Source organism: Macadamia integrifolia, chromosome 2, assembly GCF_013358625.1.
Source record: "Macadamia integrifolia cultivar HAES 741 chromosome 2, SCU_Mint_v3, whole genome shotgun sequence".
Classification (NCBI taxonomy): domain Eukaryota; kingdom Viridiplantae; phylum Streptophyta; class Magnoliopsida; order Proteales; family Proteaceae; genus Macadamia; species Macadamia integrifolia.
This window is the reverse complement of record NC_056558.1, coordinates 33,191,669-33,211,675: the sequence shown is the minus strand read 5'-3', so window position 1 is coordinate 33,211,675 and position 20,007 is coordinate 33,191,669. Positions and strand designations below refer to the sequence as shown.

Genomic DNA, 20,007 nt, shown 5'->3' with positions numbered 1-20,007 from the left:
AGTTTGCTTGAAATTGAAGTAGATTCTTAAAAGAAGATTTACATGGTAAAGTATTTAATAAAATTGGACAATGATACAAGGTAAAAAAAGGCCAAAGAAGAGAGAGACACATTGGGCTATGTAAAAACCCAAGCAAGGTCAGACATGCACCTATCTGAATCCTTCCTAATTAATCTTGGGGGTTTATATTTATTAGTCCAAGTAAAGGCTGTTCAAGTTGGTTTTGTTGTTTGTAAGTATTCGCTCTAGACATTAGAGTTTTAACAGATTATCTGAAATGGAATTTTGCCACTTCACAATTAAAAATAAGTTTATTTTAGTGGGCTATGTAATTCATTCACATGGCAAAATGATGTGGTAATTTTGATTGTTGGATATGCATTAGATAAAGCGAATATGTCATTTTTCAAAATTCTTACTTAAATTTAAACCATATATGTCGCTATGTATTGATATGCATTTTAAGGTAAGTTCATGTATACTTACAAATACTTAAACATTCATTGTGTACTTTCTCTTAGTCTTGGATTTTCAAAATTCTATTCTACCACTTGGCAAACTTTGTTTGCTCTGAATTAGATATGTGAGCAAGGAACGTAGATGTCTATATGTTCACAAAATTTTGGTCCTATCTAACATGCCACATAGTAGATTTTTGGATCAATCAAATAAATTAGTCTAGTTGGCTAGACTAACAATATAAATTTCACATTATTATAACGATTATTAATTTTATAGATTATTCACTCATAAAATTGTGATTATAAAGTGATTTATTGTAGTTTAAAGTTTATAAGGAAATAGAATATCTAGAAAAATATTCTACACTTAATTATATTAATATTTTATTTTATTGAAACTTGTGATATAATCCACATAGAAGTTTGGGTAGATAATGTCAAAATTGAAATCTTCTATTTTGTTGTTAAATAGGGGATGAATCAAGAGCCAAAGAATCTATTATAATTGATTCCTTATCTAGCTAAAATACAAGGTAACATAAGAGATGTGGTGGTTTTTTTTCCTTTTCTTAATGAAGATGATCAAACAAAACCACAAAAGAGAGAGACCAAGGGAGGAAACAACAAAACAAGAGGGAGGGGAGAAACCAAGGACAAGGCTCTAAACAAAAAAAAACCACAAAAGAGAGATTAAATCCTAGAATAGGGGAGAAAATAACAGAACAAGAGAGAGGTGCCGATACACCAAAATTAAGAGAAGAGGGAAAAGAAAGATATTATTTTTTTAAAAACTATCAAAAGTGGGATTTGAACCACCCACGCCCTCTTTCGAAGACCAGAACTTGAGTCTAGCGCCTTAGACCACTAGGCCATCTTGACAAGGACAAAATGAAATGTCTCGACTATCCTCTTTTCTTGCCAATACCAAGTTCTAAGACTTTCCTACGAGAATAAAATATAGTAGCTGAGTTTCTTTTCTGATGTTGTCATTAATTATTTTTTGATAATTTAATTTGTGATTAATATTGCAATACGGAAAGAAAGAAATATTTTTTTATTTTGAGAAGCATCATATCTTCTATAGAAATTGTAAATAAAAAAATTATTAAATTATGATTTTCATTTTCAAGGGAGAACTATTCAATGAATAAATAATATAAATTAACAAAAGGTATTACATTACTTGGAGAGGAAGACCTTGAATCATTGAAAATTAATAGATTATTGGTTTGCTAAGTATAGATAGATCCTCTTATAATCTATGTTGGGCTTTTAAGTTGACTTTTCTAGGATTTTCTTTCTCTGGTAATATTATTATTATTTCCAATCCTAACCTGTTTATGAAATATAAAAAGTGACCATTTTTGTTAAAAAAAAAAAAAAACCAAATTTGACCATGGAAATATTTTTCTCTGGTGACAGGCTACCACATCTCAAACAAAAACTTTAGCTGAAAAATATTTCCATAAAAAATTGTTTATTCCAAAAACACACAAAGTCCAAAATAAAAAATATAAAAAATAAAAATTTTGCATCAGACTAATTGCTTAATACAGAGATTGTGATTTGAAATAGAATTTCACTTATATATTAAAAAAAAAAAAGGATTTTAATCAAAACAGCTTAAAAATGATTTTTTTAAAGAAAGATTGTTCATAGGAACAAATATTTAACTAAATAAGACAATGATCAGGAGAAAAATAAGGTAATAAAGAAACAAGAGAGGCAATAAGCCACAAAGGTACCTAAGCTGGGTTGGCCATGCACCTATCCAAACATGGATTTTAGCGGATCCGATCGACGCATATCGATCGTTTTTGTCTTTACTTTTTAATTTTAATTTAATTTAATTTAATTTAATTTAATTTTACTTCATTTTTTTATTTTTTAATTTTTTACCTCTGAAACGACATAGGTAATCTATTCAGATTGATCAAGTATTAACATCGATCTTAGTCAATATCGATACGATACAACCTATACAGCCAATACAATATCAGTACTTGAAACCATGATCCAAACAATGAAACACATCTTAATTAGCTTTGGGATTTTTCGTTTATTTAGACCAAGTAAACTGAGATCCTTTATGGTGATTTTAATTTTTGCAAAGACACAAAAAAATTGATATCAAGTTATTAACTAACCCAAAGAATCAACCAACCCCTCACAGGCTACCACCACATCATCTAGAACAATACAATGTAACAAACAAGCCAATTGGGCCGCATTTACACGGACTAATCTTGATCAATAGTTTGGTTCAACTAAGAACCAAATCCCTAGCTAGGAAGAATGGGTCAGTACAATTGTTAAACTAGGGTTGTGTTGTGTTTCAATCATGTTTTTCTGTTAACCGGAAAGGAATGCTCTTACAGCCGTCGAAATCTGGTTGAACAAAGGAATTGACCCGGTTGCTTTGATACTTATTAGTTCAATTACCTAAACTTAGTTTGGATTGATTCATGTCAAGCATTCTTCAAATCTTTCTTATTTACATATGTGTGATTATCCTTTGCAGTGAGTGCGATTGTGTGGTGAGCATCGGATGGCCGAGACCATTTGGACACGTACTCCAAGGTTGTCTCGGCCATCCGATGCTCACCACATGGCTGCACTCACTGCAGTAGATAATTTTGCCTATTAATTTATTTAGGTTTCCTCAAGTATCATTTGACGCCTTATAGGGGCATTCTTATTTATGAACCGTGGTGCTTAACAATTTTCCTGGTTTACAATCTAACTTGAATTCTATCTCATAGTCGGACTAATTAGAAAGAAGTCATGTGTTTACAATATTCTACGTGGCAACTTCCTATGCTCTCTCTCTCTCTCTCTCTCTCTCTCTCTCTCTCTCTAGAGAAGGATATTCCCACAATGATAGAAAATCATTGTTCTCATAATAGTGGAGGACAACATGATCAAGGAGGAAAGGGTGTTGATGTTGAAGCCAAATAGTTAGGAAGTGAGAAGGAATGGAAAACCATCCCTACATTGTCGATTGGAAATTTCTTTCTGGGAGACCTCCCTATGTCTTTCTTGTCCTTTATATGAAATGACATATCTGTCCCTTATTGCGATAAGAGAAATATAAGCTCAAGGAGGCACTAACATATGTTGACTCAATACCTTAACTAAAATTATTCTATGTCTAAGAGCATGGCCTACACTGGTGTCTTGGACAGAATTCCTTATCCCTTTCGTATTTTTAATGAAATATCACTGTCTTGCCTTTAGTGTGGATCTTTCCAGTTGGGTATACCAAAACCTCCTCTTAATCGCCTTGTAATTTTTTAGGAAATTAATATCCTTTATTGTTTTTGAGTGGCCATGAAACTTAATACTGTGAGCCTGTGATTAATCACAAATAGATACTTTGATTCTACTGAGATGGATTACAAGGGAAGCCACATATTATCTGGCAAATATTGGGGTCTTATGTACAAAGGACTATCAAATCATTCTGCTTATGTGAATTGACATGTTGTAGGTAAAAAAAAAATGATAAAAGACAAAAATTATGTTACAAAATATTAACACCTTAAAAAAAAAAAAGTTTCATGTTCATTAGGAGATGGAAGGAATGAATAGCTGGAGTTTGTTTTGAGGATCGCCTATTCAATTTATATGCTAGGTTGGAGTAGGTTGATGCAGAAAACAATAATCTGAAATGATGTAGAAAAAAAAATGGAATTGCAAACACACAATCACACCCAAGGATTTAGGTGGTTCGACAAGATTGCTTAAATCCAAAGTGAGACATGAGATTTGTTTCATTATTAAAGAGAATAGGGTTACAGTTATATGTTTTACAACTTCTCAAATTGATTACAAATAAAAAACATTCGCTACAAATATATAGTGAAACCCTATATAGATAATTTACTATAAATACACATATACCTCTAAAAATATACCGTCAACCTCTTAATGGTTCTTCGAAATCAACTCATTTATGCAATCGACGGAATGCAAGACATCATACCCTCAACAATCAAGACATTTTTTTTTTTTTTTATCTTCTATTTTTCTTTTGTAGTTATTTTGAACCCTCAATACTTAAAGAGCTCGATTTGATATCAACAACATGAAATTCGATGTCAAACATGACTCGGGAGTGTTCAATATCAAATAAGGTCGAGTCTAATATATGTCGACGACCCTGAAAATATATACCAAAGGTAAATTAAGATTTTTTAAAATATCGAGAGAAGGAAAGATGAAAGTCACATTTTTTTCAGAATCAAAAAGGAAGCAGAGAGGTAGGGACTTTGATTAAATGTAGGAGTATAGTGGAATGATACATAGTTGCCCTAATTGGGATCAACATGGATTTTCAGATATTTTTGGAACTCACATGGAAGAGATGTAGTGGAGAAAAGTCAAACAAAAGTCTCCCAAGTCTTCGCTCCAGACATGGGAGTACAGCACTAGATCTGATCTCGATCAACAGGTCCCATTCTCACTTTCCACTTCCGACATGCAAGAAGGCCTAGTGGTACACGTAAGCTGTGTAAATGGGAGTTGACCCGGGTCTACGCTTGTCCACTTCCTAAGTGGAAAAAAAAGCCAGACGCCAAGACGCGGAGGCTGTCTGTCCACGTAAACATACGCGTTGAAATTATGCCAGGTCAACTACATCATCAGTTCCACGTGTTACTCCTCTAATTCTCTCAAATCATTATTGTTTCCGTGATTGGATAGCGACTCCTATTGATAAATAAAAGAGAGACAGAGAAATGTTTGACCACGACATTTGTTTGACTAAAAATATAGAGAGTATACTGTACTACTGTGTGTTATTAACACCGTATCACTTTCTCCTCTCTCCTGCGAAATTACAGAATTAACCTATCCATACCTAATCATAAACCAAAGGAGACATGACATAATCCTGAAATGAAGACCCTCACGTGGACCTGGGCTTGGATACTCTATTAGTTGGTTGGGCCCACAAACAAAACCCACTTTCAGCCCTTCACGTAGTAAACCCAGGCCCACCCACAAAATGCACACACCGATACACGCGTAACGTAGCAAGGACGGATTTAAACAATAAATTTCCCTTTAATTAATTTAATCACAGATCTAAAAGAAAAAAAAATTCTAATTTTAAAATAAAAAATTTTGGATCGATGTTCTTGAATTTGTCGAGCTGGTTTGAGATTTCCCTGCCCTTTTTACTACGAGTAGAGAGAGAATGTAACTGAATTCAGAGTCCCAGACGAATCATCACTGACTCAGATAGATAGAGAAGCAGATCTCAGCGTAATTACTGTAGAAGAACAGTATAAGAAGAGAGGTTGGCGGTGTTGGGGGATTATAATTGGGAACTTTAATTTTGGGATTAGCTGGCTGTGGCGGGATATCCGGAAGTGAGGTCAACCTTATGGGCTATGGCGATGCATCGGCTCTGGTTTTACCTTTCTTGTCCTGTGAATACCAACACAGAGAACCACTGATCGAGCTCTCGGCCCCAGCACAGTTTCATCGACTACTTTAGCAGTTCATCAACAAGTTAAAGCAGTAATACACAACCGAAGTAGATGAAGAAGAGTGTGTAGGCCGTTGGGAATTCGCATCTCTCATTAATGTTAGCATTTAGAGCCATTTCTCCCCCTCCCCTCTTTTTTCTCCATCTTTAATTTCCTGAGAACAAGTACTGTGGATGAAGCCATGTGAGAGAGCGACTGATAAAACCAGTCAAGAATTCAATTTACTCTCTCTCTCTCAGAATATATGTACTCTTTTAATGTTTTCACCATAGAGAGTTGAAGAAGAGTTCAGAGAAGAAGAAGAGAGAGAGAGAGGAGGGGGGTGGCAGAGTTCTTGGTGGTTCATTCTTTGTTCTGCGTCGGATCAGCAGCGGTAGAAGAGAAACAAGTGAAGCATCAAAGCTCGTCATTTAAGGTAAGAACTAGAGAGATAGAACAGTACAGAGATAGAACTGCATTTCTCTGTTCATTAAATAAGGGAAGACAACCAGATCCCATTAAATTCTATCACACATGCATGTACAAGTAATGGGATTCTCACGCAGTAATCGGAAATGAAGAAGTCGAAAATGCAGAGATCATCGTTACAGTCGTCGTTGTTGGCTTCATCATATAGTTGTCATTCGTAGTCATGGCGGATCGTTGGTGGAGTACAGTAAAGCTGCTTGCTCTTGCTCTTGCTCTTCTCATTTTACTGTTTCAGACTGTTTTGGGACAGTTGGAGTCGTTAAATAATCGGACAGAGCTACCTGCCCTACTTGAGCTTCGCTCTTCGTTAGGGCTAAGGGCGAAAGAGTGGCCGAAGAAAGTTGATCCCTGCTTGGTTTGGATCGGCATCCAATGCCAGAAAGGTCATGTCGTTGGAATCAATATTTCGGGGCTGAGGCGTACTCGCGCTGGCCGTATCAATCCACAGTTCTCAGTCGATGCGCTCGCCAATCTTACTCTGTTGGCCTCCTTTAACGCCTCTGGTTTCTCGCTTCCGGGCTCCATTCCCGACTGGTTCGGTGAACGCCTCCACTCGCTGCAAGTGCTTGATCTCCGGTCTTGTTCTGTTTTCGGTCCCATCCCATCTTCTCTAGGAAACTTAACCACCCTCAATTCTCTCTATCTCTCTAAGAATAGCCTTACTAGCATAATCCCATCTTCGCTAGGTCAGTTATTGAACCTCTCGGTGCTTGATCTCTCGCAGAATTCGCTTACTGGTACCGTCCCTTCGTTTTCCTCCGCTCTCACGAATCTCACCCTGCTCGACCTGTCTTCAAATTTCCTGTCAGGGCCGATTCCTCCCGTCCTTGGGAGCCTATCCGGCCTTAGATTCTTGAATCTTTCTGGCAATAGCCTCTCTGACGGTATTCCCCCCCAGCTCGGTGGCCTTTCTAGCCTGTTTTACCTTGATCTCGGCTTGAATTCCTTGTCTGGGTCGTTGCCTCCGGAATTGAGTGGGATGCGGAATTTGCAGAAGATGTCACTGGGGAAAAATGTTCTTGTGGGATCGTTAACGAATGCCATGTTTTCTGGTCTCATGCGGTTGCAGTTTGTGGTGTTGAGTCACAACAATTTCTCTGGTATGCTTCCCGATTCATTATGGTCAATGCCCGAGTTGGGATTCCTTGATGTCTCCGGGAATAACTTGACGGGTATTCTTCCTAACCGTAGTTCAAATGCAAATGCCACACTTCCAGTGTTCAATGTCTCCGGCAATCAATTTTATGGAACTCTGACTTCCCTTACTGGGAGATTCAGTTCTATAGACTTGTCTGATAATTACTTTGAAGGCAGTGTTCATATTGATACACTGAATAATGCTTCTCTTGCAAACAACTGCCTTCAGAATGAATCAAATCAGAGGCGTTTGAATGATTGCTCATCGTTCTATGCGGAGAGAGGCCTGAATTTTGATTATTTTGGAGCCTCAAACCCAGCCCAGACTGCAGTACCAGTAGACACGCACAAGAACAACAGAAATTTAGCAGCCATTTTGGGTGGAGTGTTTGGAGGACTCGGGTTTATTGTGCTTTTGGTGTTGGTTTTAGCACTGATCTTATGCAGACGTGGCAATGGCGTTTCAGATCAAAGAGGGATTGATGTAAGGCCTGTCCCTGCTGGAAGTAGCCCACCACCTCCTGGAATTTCTATTAACTTTTCAAGTTTGGGAGATGCATATACATATGAGCAGCTTCTCCAGGCCACTAGCGATTTTAATGATTCAAACTTGATTAAAACTGGCCACTCAGGGGACCTCTTCCAAGGTCTTTTGGAAGGTGGCATTGCTGTAGTTGTCAAGAGGATCGATGTTGGCTCAGTCAAGAAGGAATTATACATGAGGGAGTTGGATTTCTTTAGCAGGGTTTCTCACCCAAGGTTGGTGCCCCTCTTGGGTCACTGTTTGGAGCCGGAGAATGAGAAATTCCTGGTTTACAAGTACATGCCAAACAAGGACTTGTCTAATTCTTTTTACAGGAAAACCAATTCAGACGATGACAGTTTACAATCTCTGGATTGGATAAAAAGGCTTAAAATTGCAATTGGTGCTGCTGAGGGTCTATCTTATCTACATCATGAATGTAATCCTCCTATTGTTCATAGGTATGTCAGGACTTCCTTTTGCATGATTTTAGTATCCGTCTTTCGTGATTATGCTGTCCCTGTGATCAATCTTTCTTACCATCTGTCTTGATGAGTGAGGCTATGCTCTACTATAATGAGTTAGCCTATGCTCTACTTGGAATACTGAGTTCATTTCATGACTACAATTACATAGTCATAGTGAAACTAGATTGTCTTTTATGATGTACAGAACCCAGTTCCTGACCCAACACATGCCAATTTTGTTCGGACAAACTTTTTTTTTTTTTCTAAATTTTAATTTGTGTGTCCATGATCTCTTAAGATCGTGGCAGGATCTTGTTAGTATTGTTGTTGCTGATGTTACTTATCATTTCTCATTAAGGTTATGTCATTGCTTTGGGTGACAAGTTTCATGGCTAAGAAAACAATTTTCTTAAAATGAACACTGTTTTATTGGCTGAGAACATATAGCCTGTTAGGAGTTCTTTTATAATTTAGGCCTGAAACCCTAGTTATTTCCCTTTAAACTGTGCATAGGAGTAGAATATAGGTTTTCTTAAAGGACTCCGAATGCCCATGGATTATGGACATTTTACAATTTCATTTGAGTATGCAGCTTCTATACCTGCAGCTGGATAAATGTTATGAATTTTGGTTGCCCTCTGAGATAATGTTTACCTCATACCTGTATCACTGTATTTTATCAGATCCAGAAAGACAAACTTTTACCTTCTATAACGTGCTGATGATGAAACTAAGGTGGTTATGAGCCACATCAGAATAGTAGCTATGCATTGACTTGGCTAATGAATTAGAAGTTCCTGCACATAGGGCTGTAATGTCAGGGAATTGTTTTTAACTTGAAAGTAAAATTTTTCCAAGAATGTTGTAGCAAAAATAGGCTAAATGGTTCAGATTTGAACAACTTGGTAATAGAAATTGCTGTTGCTTAGAGTTGGATGAAAGATATTTCTTAATCGAACTCTGGAGAAGGAAGGCAGGGGGGTCAATTGTACAAACTTGTTACCTTATATTGAGATGCCAGTCCATATTTCAAAAGGATGATCAGCGATACATTTAATTTATTATTTTGATTACAAGGGTTTAGTTCTCCTACATGGCCCATGAGGAAGGCCTTTGCATGCAAGCCTAATATCTGCCATGTGGCAGATCAGGCAGGGCCCAAGATCTTCTGCTCACATGTTGACCACATGGTGAAATGGCTTAAAGAAAGTCAAGCTTTTGGAAAATTGGTTTGAAATTGGATGGCTGATAATAGAAGGAAAAACACCAATAGATCTGGTTTATGATTTTAGTTTGCTCTGGAATTTGATACATTGCTAATCCATACTCAACCCTATCTATCCAATGGTTGAAACCACCACAACTCATTTCCATGTGGGAAAAAGACTAGATGGTCCATGCTAAGTATTCTTTGGCTCAATATAATTACTACTAGCTTTTTTTGAAATTGCCAATTTTTTAATGAAGCAGCCTGTATTGGGGTCTATGGAATCATAGACATCAAGGAAAGGTGTCATGTGATCATGTCTAAGAATCCTTACACAGAACTTTGTTCTGCAAAAAGGGGTTATAAGAAGCACACTTTGTGTAGCTGAACTGGGTTCCCCTCCCACTCCATTTGGATGTTGAAGCTTATGAAGCTTTTGTCAAGGGGATGTTATGCTATTTCTTGAGACGCATTGATTCCATGCGCATTTCCATTTGAACCATATCTCTTTCACAACCATTTTTATGCCCTACTTATTAGATGAAAATGAATATATGACTAGAAACTTGTCATATTACATGAGTTTTCTACTTCAAGGAATCTTGTTTAGGTGGTATGATATTGAAAATAGCATTCCTATTACAGACCCCGCCTTGGAAACAGAATAGTCAGTCATCTAGGCTTATAAACTTCTGTATTTCTGATCCTCCTATAGTACTGCTGCAAAGCTTCCTAGCTCCAATTAGCTTGACTTCTTTAATTCTCTTTAATTAAAGAATCAAATCCTCTTTATTTCTCTTTAACCACAGAAAAATGTGCTGATGGAGAGAGACTAGTGACTTCTTGATGAAGTCTAATAAGAGGCATAAGAATTAAGAAGTGAAGGATTCTCCTGACGTGTGTCACACGCATGGATAATGGTCTTAGGGGGCCACTTGCCCGTTCATTGTGGTAGTACTCATCAATTTTGCATTAGAATGTGATGTGTTTCTGTATTTAGTGGCTTATTTAGATGATATAATTCAGCTTAGTTCAGAACTTCAGATTCTTATCTCTCCTTTCAGTGGCAGATGTAATATTCTGCAGATGTTAATATTGGCTTCTCTTTCTAAATTTTGTAAGAAAGAATTTTAAAGGGTGTTGAGGGCTCCCATGCATCCAGATTATATAGAACAATTGACCTGATATCTTTTTTTGAGGCATTTCTTCATAACCATTTGCTAATTCTGATCCTTATGTCTGAATATTGTTCATATTTATCAAGTCATAAGTTAAATGCAGTGTAGCTCCATTTTGGGAGCTTCTGCTAACCTGGGGTATTGAACAGTTTTTTAAAAATGGAGCTTTTGGGAGATTATTGTACCTTGGCTTCAGTCCTTTTCCATGATCCATGATAGAAGCTGTTAAGTACTTAACTGATGAACTAGTAGTGGTATTACGAGTCCTGGTTTGCCTTTTTGGGACCTGTTTGCTGGTGTTCGATTGATTATATTGTTTTGCTTCCACCTTTTGTAGTCTGTTTGTTTTGAGATGCTGTCTTTTTTCGTATTCTCTCTTTCCAATTTTTGGTGACGTTTCCTTTTTATTCATCTGTCTGTCAATACTTCTCTGTGGTTTTACCATGCTTTTGATAAAGAGAAAGGAAATTGTCAGCTTGCTAATGCTATTTTAATCACCGTCATGCTTTATAGCTTAAATGGTTAGAATGATTTTTATCAGCTTTCTGTACGAGAATTTCCATGCTCTGGTGCTAGTACTGAAGGTTTTTCTGATTTGGTTGTTGAAGAGATGTTCAAGCAAGCAGTATCCTTCTTGATGATAAATTTGAAGTGCGGCTTGGAAGCTTGAGTGAGGTTTGCACTCAAGAAGGGGATACTCACCAAAACGTGATCACAAGGTTACTGCGATTGCCACAGTAAGTATTTTTATTGTTATTTGTATTTGGCCTGCCATTTTTATACCATGAATATGCCAGAAACCAATATAAATATATATATATATATATATATACAAAGATATAATTTTCTTTTTCTATATCTATATGTTGAGTTACATTCAAGCCTCTTGCCTTCTCATTATCTTGTGGTTAGCACAAGGATGGAAGGGAGAAAAGAGAGATGGCATGGATTTCCTTGTTTTGTTCTCAATGCCCATCCTGATCTTATGTTTCTGTGAAGAGATATAAAGAAAAGAAAGCGATAGTAAAAGAAGTAGTAGGAAGGCATACGGAGAACAATGGAAAAAGCTATTGAAATCTTATGAGAAAACTCCTAACCAGCTGCCAGACTACCCACCAACCCAGGCATGGGCTCAGCTTGATTATTAGCCCTGGGTTTAATGACTGAAAAGATTTTATAAAAAAGGCAGGGTGAATAATTTATTCATTACCAAAAGGAGAGAAAAAACAAGGAAACCCCCAAGGGGGCAAGAGAAGATAACAATGCTAAATACAAAAGAAAGACCCCTCAAGGGGGTGGAAGAGAGCAAAGAAGAGGGAAAGCCTCAATAGACAACGATATGCATGTTCCTTGGGGGAGGTATCACAACTAAAGGAGATCTTAGAAACTTAGCTTTTGTTATCAAAGAAGATGGATTCCGCCTCAGGAAGCGAGGTCTCATGATCAAAACTTCGTCGCTGCATAATTCCTTGGGGCCACCCGTCTGAGGTTCACTAGGGCCCAGAAGCTCCCGGTTCGTATGTGGCACGGGGGTCATGTACGAGCCCAGGGGGGATTTAGTCGGCCTAAAGTCGGATACCCCTCCTGTCTAACAAAAAAAAAAGATGGAGTCCCGAAAATGACAAAGAGGTTTAGAGTTGGAGGTCCATCTCCTAAGGTAACATTCCATCCAAATGTTACTGATGGTTGCTCCAAAGGCAAGCTCCTAATCTTATCACAAATAGGATTCTTTGCGAAAGACATATCAACCGATATCCACTCCCTATTGGAGGGAAGGATCCTTCTCCTCCTAGGCCAACATTTGTCCAAGATCCTAGACCAAACCGAAGCGGAGAAAGGGCAATCAAAGAAGAGATGATCAACATCTTCAGTGGAATTCCAGCAAATAGGAGACTAAGATGTGCTGGTGAAGAAGAAATGACTGCATTGGGAGATAGTTAGAGAGGGCTCACTAGACATAGAAGTTATGGCAAGGGATATGGCCCTTGAACCAAACAAGCTTGCTCCATAAGGAGATGGGCCCCGAGATCTGACAAGGTCCCAAGAATACTTTCCACTGAAGAGGCTTGAAGAAGAGAACGTCAAAAGAACATTATCATCGAAATCAGAAGGCCTTCTAGTGACGGAATGAACGATGCTCCAAATTTCAGCAAAGCGGGGGGGGGGGGGGTGGAAGAGGAGCCCAACCATCCTGGCAAATGATCTCTGCTACTAAGGAGTGCCTGTGGAGGTCCACACTGTGGATTTCTCTGGAGCCAGCAAGGGGGAGAAGGACATCCAGAGTATGCCAATGGTCTAGCCAAAGCTTGGTGAAAGATATATCATCAATTTTGCAGGTTGTAATCCCAAGAGCTGAGGATCTAGTTTAAAAAATTTCTCTATACCCAAGAGGCATCTGGGCAAGGAGAGACCGTCCATATAGATTAATTCCTAAGCAACCCTGCATAGATCTGATGAACCCAAATACTTTTCTTCTTGGCAGGAAGAAAAGTTAAGAATAGTCTCTAGGAAGTAGGATGCAACATTAGAAATAACGTCTTTTTCTGTTACATGCACTGAAATAAAAGTATTACTGATAATGTATATATACTACTGATATTGTATAAACACAGAATGTGCTAGCAAGTATATATAGGAGAAAATGAATTTGTCTTTGGTCTTCAAGCATGTTCATTGCTCAGTGACTGGACATGTGGATGATTCAGTTGCATTTGGTAGCAACGATATGGATGTTAGACCTAATATGAGTTAAAATTTCCTGTAATGTTTCTGTCAGTTGTAACGAATTTTCTAAAGTGATAGACTTATACCTGATCACTGAAGGCAAAGTGCGCAGATAATGTCAAAGCCTGATTTTTTAAGTGAGGTGCTGCCTTCCCAAAAAGAACAGGGAATAAAGTAATAACATGTGAGACATATCAAAATCTTTTTTAAACCCATTAACTGTGATGGCAATAGATGTGAAAGAGAAAAAGCAAATGTCTGTCAAAATAGCCTTTCTACAATTTTCCTTAACATGCTCAAACTAAGAAAGAACTATGACATTTGAGCCCCCCCCCCCCAAAGGTTTTGATTAGTGTTTAAGATTGTCACGATAGGGAGAGTGTCCCCATCGTGTTATGAGTTGAGTTTTAGAGTTAAGAGTTGTTTTTGGTTTCCTTATTAGATTGTATTTAGGTGCTTGAGTCTTAGTAGGTTTTCTACCAAGAATCTACTTATTGGATTATAAATAAAGGTGAGCACCACGATAGTTACTGACACAAAACTATTGTGGGTTAGATATCTCTCTCGATTTTGCTTCTTCTTCTTCACAGGTTTTGGTTAGTTCAGCTTCTTTACAATAAGTAAAGAGATTACTAGAATAGTGTAAACTCCAAGGTGGCTGACTTATACCCTAGACGGCCCAATACAAGAAACCACAGAACAAAGCTACTACCTAAACAAAAGATATGTAGCAAAATGTGATCTGATGTCAGTAATGAAATCTGTCAATGTATTTGCAAGTAAAAAACAGTGGCTGTTTTGTTATTATTGATTTGAGGCCTCTATTTTTACTGGGTTTTGATTGCAATGGGATCCCCAAATATGGGCTCTAAAGGAGGATAGCACTATTATGTATCCCAAATACAAGCTCCAAATGAGGGAAGCACAGACAGAAACCACAAGGTTGTTAACAAACACAAGTACCACACCTATAAGGATAGATTTTGTCAGGTGAATGCTTGGGCCCACACATTCTTTAAACACAAAGGTGATTGCTTGATTTGAAGTTGTGAACTTGGGTGGCTAGGACCCTAGGGGTGCGCCTTGTTTCAAATCTTGCTCCAGACACACCTTTAACAATATTGTGTTATATTTATGTCTTTCCCTTGGATGATGTATACCTCGCTGTTTTACTACATGTTTATCTCTATTTTATTTTTTCACCCTTTTTCCCCCTTATGATATTCTTGTGTCCATGATCTGCAGGAACTCTGAACAAGGCCCTTCTGGTAAGTTTTTTCCTTGCTTCTATTATCATCTCTGAAATTTTTTTCGTAATCTTCCTATTTGTTTTGAGATTAATCATATGATGCTCATAGGTCTCATCACGTTAACCAGCCTTACTCTTCACATGTTCATGTCAATGGTCAAGCATATAATTTTCTTATTGGACTCTCTCTTGCATATTTATGGCTCAAAAAATAATCTTCTTTCATAATTCCCATCATCTGATGTCCAAGCAATATCATGGTCTTGACAATCTGTACCATAGGATAGGGAAGGTGCACTAAAGAGGAGGTAGCTCAACCCATAGAAGAAAAACCATGTCTTTCGTGGCTTAGCCAAAAGTAGAGTATTCATTGTCACATATCAATTTGAGAAAGAATAAGAAATAAGTGAGTAAGGTTTTGTTTGGTTGTAATCAAATGGATAGAAAACAAAAACAATTTTAGGCAAAGAAAACATCTGGAAAAGAAAATTGAACTTTCTGATTGGCTGGTTGTATAAGAAAACCGGAAGGAAAGTTGATAGAAAAATCACTCCCTTTGCATTTGATTGTGGCTGTATATGGGGTCATACTGTCTCATAGTAGTTACCCACTAGCTACGAGGAAAACAATTAGGATCCTAATTCTGTTGCTGTTGCTCCTATAATTAATTGTTACAGACAAGGAAACCAAATCCAATGAAATCTGCTGGGGGAAAGTTTGCCTCGTCAGGAAAGAATAATTGGCAAAAATATTGGGCTTCGTGGTTTATTCTAGTCGATTGAATGGTTGGAAATCAAATTCTTACCAGAAAATTCACTTTCTTCTGGTGTTTCCAACAAACTCTGTACACTTGTGGACAACCGGATAACCTGAAGAGAAAAAGAGAGACCATGTAAGTGCTTATTTCTTAAGAGTAAATCCAGTTGGTTGGAGGAGTGCGTCATTTTTGTTTTTTGAGGATGGCAGTATCCAGATTTTTTAGAGTAAATCCTGTCTTTTAATTGTTCATATTTCTGTTTCATGGATTTGGCACCATCATATTAGCGCAGTCACCAAATTGTATCAACTGGACTGGCTATCACAAAATGGACCATGAAGGAAACTGTCTCAATAATCGTCCTTGACTGTTCATCCATTTGTAACTGGACAGCTGAAAAAGTTGCTTCAGTGCGATAAATGCCTGCAAATATATTGGAGGTTAGCATCCCTGTTGTTGCCATGTTAATGACCTTGGGCTATAAGGTTACAAACTCCTGATCAGTTTTTTAAAATTCCTTAGCATATTTGTCAAGACGCCTCCTCTGCTAGGTTGTCGGCGTCCAGGTGCCCAGGCACCTTGGTCGCCTTGGTGGACGCATTGCTTCCAGGCCCCCTTCAACGCCTCTCATTGCCTAGATGCCGTGACAACTATGATTCTTAGGCACCTGAATGGTCACCCAATCACTTGCACACTTCTGTGTTTAAGTTCTATACCTTAAAACTTTTTTTGCCATACCTTTTGGCACTTGACTTACTATGTAGCATCTTTCCACTAGTACAAAGCATATTATCTTCTTTCAAATGGAAGATAATTAAAACAAAAAAATGAAAGATAGTCTTACCAATGGAAACTAAGAGGAGTAAGTTGGTTGGAGGAGGGCGGAGAAAAGGTGCAGAAATAATGGACCAGAATGTATTTTCCACATTTGGTGGATTGCCTAGCTACCTGTTATTGATTACGCTTTCCTATATTCATGGGTGGGCCATGTTGATGATATAGCATGTGTTGGGGGTACGATATCTTGAATTCCATCTGTGGCAAAAGTGGGCTGATTCTAGAGGGCCGTAGGCTATATGGGTATTTAAGTAAATTTACTGTATAGGGTTTCACTATATATTTGTAGCGAGGTTTTTTTCTCCATAAGCAATCTGAGAGAGGTGTGCGGACAAGCATTGTAACCCTATTCTCCATTGATAGTAAAGCAAGATCTCATCTCACCCTGGACATAGGCAATTTGGCAGAACCATGTAATTCTGTGTGTATTGTGTGATTGTTTGCTCTTGTTTTCCCATTCTTTTCTACATCGTTTTAGGGTTACGTTTCTACAGCATGGGATTAGGAACTTTGTTCCTTCATTTTTGCGTTTTCAACACTCCTGTTTGATGGCTAATATTCTGCATTTGGCCAGTGTTGGGACCACTAAGAACTTTAGAAAATTCTGTTTACACCTCTTTAACTATGTAAACTTAATATCTTAGCACTTATTATTTTTGCTTCTACTTTTTTCTTTTGAACATTCAGGTTTGCCGTCTGCAACTTGGGCTTCTGATGTCTACTGTTTTGGGAAGGTCTTACTTGAGCTAGTAACAGGGAAGCTGGGCATCAGTGCATCTGATGATGCCTCTACGAAGGAGTGGCTGGAGCAAGCACTTACTTGTATCAGTATACATGACAAGGAACTGATAACAAAGATTGTGGATCCTTCTCTCATAGTAGATGATGACCTGCTGGAGGAGGTATGGTCAATGGCTATCGTGGCAAGATCATGTCTTAACCCCAAGCCATCCAAGCGCCCACTTATGAGGCACATTCTTAAAGCATTGGAAAACCCATTGAAAGTGGTGAGGGAAGAGAACTCTAGCTCTGCACCATTGAGGGCAACTTCATCCAGGGGATCCTGGAATGCAGCTCTTTTCGGTAGTTGGCGCCACAGCTCATCAGACATTGCGGTCATTCCAAGTGCCAACAGAGAAGGAGCTAATGTTTTAAGACAGTCAAGGACAACAGATTCCAGTGGGAGTGGGCAAGGTAGTGGATGTGATCTCTCATCTTCCCACAAGAGGCTGTCTAAGGAAATTTTCCCTGAGCCAGATGATGTTAGGGATGTAGAGAGACTGGATGAAGACTAGCATAAATGGGTTTCTGATTCTTTGTTAATAATACTGTAGCAGGCTCCCCATTTGAGTGTCTGCTCATTGTATCCCACCCACATTCTTAGATTTCTCAATGGAAGGATCCTTTGTAGCAATTCTTTCCCTTCAACAGGGTGATGCAACTGCAGAAGACCCAAGGGGCAGTATCCAGGAGAATTGTTGGCAAATGATAAGAGAAACAATGATTTTGAGGGCAGTGGTACTGGGTTTTGTAATTGTGGTGGCACATGGAAGGAGAGAGTATGCAGCTGCCAGATTCATTAGTGCTGTGAAGTTTAATATTTGTGAAAGCAATCTGCAATTTTTTTCTTGTAATTGATCCTCGTCATTAGTTCTCTTTTCCTGTATTATGAATCTCTGAGTTGTATTGCTGCAGAATGGTCGTACCAAATGAGAGATACCTTGAAGTTCCCCTCACCTGGTTACACGTCAAGAAATAATGTTCATACTGCTGCCAAATTTTTTTAATCCCATTTCTTGAAAGACGATATTTTAGGGGATCTGTTACTCTCATTTGGTCGTGGTTGGTGTAGACACCTCATTTTGTCATCTTGGAGGTGCATAGCAATGATAAATGCTTCTAGTTTAGTCAAGAATTGGGGCCTCAAAATCATTAGCCAATACGTTTGTCTCTCATGCCCTTCTTCGTTCATTGTTTGATATTCTAGTGTCCTAGGCGTGATTGTCGGGGATCTATTTTATAGCCTTGGAGATTTTGTGCAACTCCTAACTACTGTTTTGAGACATATCAAAATGGTCAAAATATGTAACCCCTGAAAAGATCAAAATACCCCTAAAAATTCTGATTGGGTTATTGGTGAGTCAAACACCCTTGGAATTGATTATTCGATTTAACCCCTGTAATTATATGATTTGACCATTGGAAACTTTGGGCCCGTTTGATAATATTTTTGCTGTTTTTGTGTCAAGAAACGGTAGAAGTAGAAACATAAATTTTCGTTTTTGGGAACAGAAACGAAAATTTAGGTGTTTGATAAACCTTATTTCTGAAACTGTTTCTCTGTCTCTGTTTCTCCTGTTTTCAGCTTCTAACCATTCAAATCTCTCTGTTTTTCCTTTACGAGAAACCATGATTCTCAGTGCTCTAGCTTTCTCTCTCTGAATCGCACAAGGGGCTAGCCGCCTCTGTAATCGCCTAGGGATGGGACAAGATGGAGAAGAATAAGGGGCAAGGGGCTCAATACCCTTAGAGAAAACGTCGTTGCAATCGATTGAGAATGGAGACGAAGAAGTGGAATGAGGCAGGTGGGCTCAACACGGTTGGATGAAGACTCACCGGCCGCCGTGCATATAAATCAGGAACGGAGACGGAGACGGAGACGGAGATAGAGGGGGCACAGGGAGCTAGGGTTCGAAAACCAGTCCTTGGTTTCATTTTTCGATCTTCTTCATCTATGTCACCATCGAGCTTGAACTTGTCTTTTTTCCTTTTGGATTTTGATCTGTTTGTTTCAGTTGTGGGTTCCCAATATCTCTTTCTTATTTCTTCTTCTTCTTGAAGTTTTTCCCCCTTTCTGTTGTGTTTGTTTTGAAACGGAGAGAGCTCGTCAATTGACATTGTTGCTGCTGTTCTGCCCCCTCTTCAACCTCAACCTCAACCTCAACCTCAGAAGTATCAATCTTAGGTAAGCAATGATCAGATTGAGAATTTAGGGTTTCAGGATTGTGAATACGTGAAGGGCGATGAAGTTACGAGCAGGGCTCAAGAGAGAGTGGGAGAGTGCAAAAAGAGCTTATGATATCTGTGGTAGGCTTGTGGGGTTGTTGCAGTGGAAGGAGGTGCTTGCAGGGGAGAAGAGTAGAAGGACGGAGCAGCGAAGGAAGGTCTGAATCATTCACGGTAGTATAGCTTTTTTATCGGGCACAATCCAAAATCCCTTCCTTCACTTGTTTATGGAAACGGCGAAACAAGTTATACTTGTTTCATCATGTCCGTTTATAGGAACAGAAATCACTATAAATTTTGATTTCTATTTATGAAAATAGGAGAAACAGAATAATTTCATCAAACACTTTTTGTTCTGTTTCTGTCGTTTCTTGACACAGAAACTACAGAAACACGTTTTTTGAAACGTTATCAAACGGGCCCTTTTTATTTATGCCCATCATTTTATAAACGGATTTTCTTATTGACATCACTTTTGGAACATAACTTTTATGCTCA

The 20,007-nt window shown here is 38.3% G+C and overlaps 1 protein-coding gene and 1 non-coding gene across 2 annotated transcripts; one reads left to right on the top strand and one right to left on the bottom strand.

Annotated features, from left to right (window-relative positions):
- Positions 1-1,253: 1,253 nt before the first annotated feature.
- TRNAL-CAA lies at positions 1,254-1,340 on the bottom strand. Its single transcript has one exon. It is a non-coding gene; the product is annotated as a tRNA-Leu (tRNA).
- Positions 1,341-5,638: 4,298 nt separating this feature from the next.
- On the top strand, positions 5,639-18,137 carry LOC122067402 (probable LRR receptor-like serine/threonine-protein kinase At2g16250). Its single transcript, XM_042631243.1, has 4 exons — positions 5,639-8,545; positions 11,545-11,673; positions 14,906-14,928; positions 17,191-18,137. The coding sequence occupies exons 1-4, from the start codon at positions 6,588-6,590 to the stop codon at positions 17,796-17,798; spliced, it is 2,718 nt and encodes a 905-aa protein (XP_042487177.1). The 5' UTR covers positions 5,639-6,587; the 3' UTR covers positions 17,799-18,137.
- The last annotated feature ends 1,870 nt before the right edge of the window (positions 18,138-20,007 follow it).